This window comes from Otolemur garnettii, unplaced genomic scaffold, assembly GCF_000181295.1.
Source record: "Otolemur garnettii isolate 467f Iridium unplaced genomic scaffold, OtoGar3 scaffold00133, whole genome shotgun sequence".
NCBI lineage: Eukaryota > Metazoa > Chordata > Mammalia > Primates > Galagidae > Otolemur > Otolemur garnettii.
The window spans coordinates 5,486,889-5,490,565 of NW_003852528.1; the positions used below are offsets into that span (position 1 = coordinate 5,486,889).

General features: G+C 47.3%; 1 protein-coding gene across 1 annotated transcript in view; it reads right to left on the minus strand.

Annotated features, from left to right (window-relative positions):
• Window positions 1-1,659: 1,659 nt before the first annotated feature.
• Window positions 1,660-3,677, minus strand: part of THAP4 (THAP domain containing 4) — a 53,861-nt gene continuing 51,843 nt past the window's right edge. The window contains exon 5 of the mRNA XM_003798261.3: window positions 1,660-1,937. Coding sequence (XP_003798309.3) covers window positions 1,818-1,937 — 120 coding nt within the window. The 3' untranslated portion in view covers window positions 1,660-1,817. The remainder of the gene's footprint in view (window positions 1,938-3,677) is intronic.

Below are 3,677 nucleotides of genomic sequence, written 5' to 3' on the forward strand. Positions count from 1 at the left end.
TCCAACTTTACCAAGACATTGCTCAGACAGTGGGCACATGGAGGGCTGGGTATGAGAGCAGTCCTAGGATTTTTCTGCATTTTTTTTTCCTTGCAGTTTTTTTGTTTTTTGGCCAGGGCTGGGTTTGAACCCATCACCTCCAGTATATGGGGCCAGTGCCCTACTCCTTTGAGCCATAGGCATGCCCCCACATTTTGTTAAATGGTGCTGTGACCATGTTAGTCCTTTACTTCTGGTCTCTCTAAGCCCCACCTCCTGTGCTCTGCCCTGTGCACTGTCCCCCAGGACCCTTCTGACCTCAGGAGTGCAGAAGCCAGGGTACCATGGAGGAAACCAGACCTCCTTGGTGCTCCCAGGTGCTTTCTGCATCATTCTGCAGCAGAGAAGGCTCAGACCCCAGCCTCCAGACCCCTTGGCATGTGTAGTGCCAGTTTCCATGTACCCCAGCCCCTGGGGTACTGGCCCAGGCCCTGTGCACTGACCGTCACCTCCCTTAAGAGCCAAGCACCAGCTCAAACTCTCCTCTGTTCTGAGGTATTGGCACTGTTCCCCTTTGGTTCCCAACCCCTGAGGCAGTGACTGCAGCTGCTGTCCAGATGTTAATCCCCAGCTGGCTTGAGTACCATCTCTTCTATCTTCTTCCCAACCTCTGTGTAACCAGCCTCAGCTCTATGTACCTGGTGAAGCTTCTGACAGGTGACATATTAAGAAAAAGAAAAAGGCTTTGTTTTGTTTTTAGACACATATCACCAAAGCACTCAGGGGCAAATGACATATGTCTGGAATTTGCTTACAAATACTCCTGCAGGAAGAGTGGGAACAACAGAAGAAACTGTTGTGAGTGCTGAGTTGGTGACAGGCTGAGCTGTGGAGTATGTTTAGAAACTTCATCAGGAAAACCCCACACAAATGACAATACTATTTACCACAGAGCTATAAAATAAAACTTGGATAACGATGCTAAAATTACAACTATCTCTCTTTCTCTCTCTCTTTTTTTTTTTTTATAGAGACAGAGGTTCCCTCTGTCACCCTCAGTAGAGTGCTGTGAAGTCACAGCTCATAGCAACCTCCAGCTCTTGGGCTTAGGCAATTCTCTTGCCTCAACCTCCTGAGTAGCTGGGACTACAGACACCTGCCACGATGCCTGACTATTTTTTGCTGCAGTTTGGCTGGGGCCATGCTCAAACCTGCCACCCTTGGTATATGGGTCCAGCACCCTACTCACTGAGCCACAGATACCACCCTAACCTCTCTTTTTGAGAATACTCTCTGTCTATAGGGAAGTGGGGTCCTCAGACTCTCAGCTTCTTAAAAATAATGGAAAAATAACTGCAACCTTCTTTGTTTTCTTTTGTCTTCAACTTATTGATTACTCTTTTGAAGATTTACAGACATTTTAGATCTTTTCAAAAAGGCAGGAGGAATAAAGAATCCTCCCACTGGGTGGTGCCTGTGGCTCAAGGAGTAGGGTGCTGGTCCCATATACCAGGGGTGGCAGGTTTGAGCCTAGCTCCAGCCAAAAAAACTGCACACACACACACACACACACACAAAAAAAAAAAAAAAAAAAAAAAATCCTCCCTTCTTATTTTCTTAGGGAAAAGACTTTGGAAAATAATCAGCAGCAGATGAAAAAATATACACTTATACCAGTGATAATATTCAAAATCCTTAGCCATAAAAATAAAGGCCTTTTATTTGGTTTTCTGCCATTACAGAACATCTGGACAACACTCTTGAGCCAGCAGGGTGCACAGCCACCCCACATCTGCTGCGAAGCTGACCTGCCACACAGCAACCAGACCCTCGTCAGGTTACGGGGTCACCTTCTTGTAGGTGACGTGAAGGTGCGGAGTCATGGGCTGTGTAGTGGTTGCCATGGAGACCGTCTGTTCAAGTTTGCCTTCAGAGTTCAGCCTGAATTTTCTGGTAATCTGAGCAGGAGAATAAAACAAAACACCTTAGTTATATCTTCTAAAGATTCAACAAATGCCTGAGTGCCCACCAGGTGCCAAGTACTCACACATGCCTGTGAGCTGGCCAGTCTCTTTGCCAGCAGAGGACAGACCCAGCCCAATGCCACCATGGGGCACGTCAAGATAGAGATGCTCTGGCCCTGCTCTCAGCTGCCTTCAGAAGACCCATAGGTGAACACAGGAACTGGTCCCACCTTGGTACACTTAGAGGCCTATCTGTCTGGCTGAGTGCCAATGTCTCCTGGATTCTCTGTCTATACTTTCGCTCTGCAGCTGAGATTGAGGTCAAGAGTGTGCCTGGACGTCTCAGGGACAGCACCTGCCTGGTTTCTGACTCACCAGAGTCAACTGCAGAGGCTGTTTCCTAAAAGGACACAAGCCTGTGGCGACCCCATGACAAATGAGATCACCCTATATGCCTGGGATGTCTACTGACAGTGTGCAAGTGTGACAAGCACTGTCTTGCCAGTGTTCTAGACTCTCTTACAGAGAAAATCCCAGATTTTAAAAAGTCTATTTAAAGGCATCAGAGAACCATGAAGGCTGATGTCCCAGAGAGAAGGGAGTGAAAAGACTCAATTTGGAGCACACCATCTGCCCCAAGGCCTGTACGCCCAGAGGTCAGGGGCTCTGCTGGCTGTGGCCCAGAGGCCAGAAGCTGGGCAGCTTCCTCAGATGCACGAGGCTGGGGGTCAGAAGTTGGAATTGGGGGCCTGACTAGAAGGGGCCCTGGGAAACACCTCAGGCTTTCTTTTTCATTTTATTTTTTTGAGACATAGTCTCACTTTGTCACCTTTGGTAGAGTGTCATGGCATCACAGCTCATAGCAACCTCAAATTCTTGGACTCAAGCAATTCTCTTGCCTCAGCCTCTCTGAGTGACTGGGACCACAGGTGCCTGCCACAATGCCCAGCTATTTTTAGAGACGAGGTCTTGCTCTGGCTCAGGTTGGTCTTGAACTCGTGAGCTCCAGGCAATCTGCCTGCCTCGGCTCCTCAGAGTGCAGGGATTACAGGTGTGAGCCACCATGCCTGGCCCACCCCAGAATTTCTATGGGACTCTTGAGGGCCCCACCCTGGGTGTTAAGAGTCAAGAAGGGGATTGAGAAGTCCAGTTTCAAGCCCAGCCAATCTCTAAGGTCTGCCCCTCCTTGACAGATAATCAGAAGCACAATAACTGCTGTTTCAGGGGAGAAACTTGAAACAAAGACTCAAATCACCTCTATAATCTTCCATACATAATGGCTAGAATCCAAGAAAAAAAGGGAAAAAAAGTACTTTGCTTACTAGGAGATAAGACCAAAAGAAAAAGCAGAAAATAAAATAGATGCCCCCTCAGCTTGGCAGGGGGTGTCAACACTGGAATTATCATAAGACAGGGCAGAGAATTTCAGCAGAGAATTAGAATCTTTCAAAAATAATAAAATAGAAATTCTATAACAGAAGCCCAAGTTCCCAATGATGAAATAAATAGATTAGACACAGATGAAGAAAGGATTGGTAAACAGGAAAATGGTGAATAGGAAATATCTAGAATGAACCTTGGAGAGAAGAAAAATGGAAAGTCTGTATAAAAGCATAAGAGATGTACTAGAGGCTCGGCGCCTGTGGCTCAAGCAGCTAAGGCGCCAGCCACATACACCTAAGGTGGCGGGTTGGAATCCCCAGTCCGGACCGCCAAACAACAATGATGGCTGCA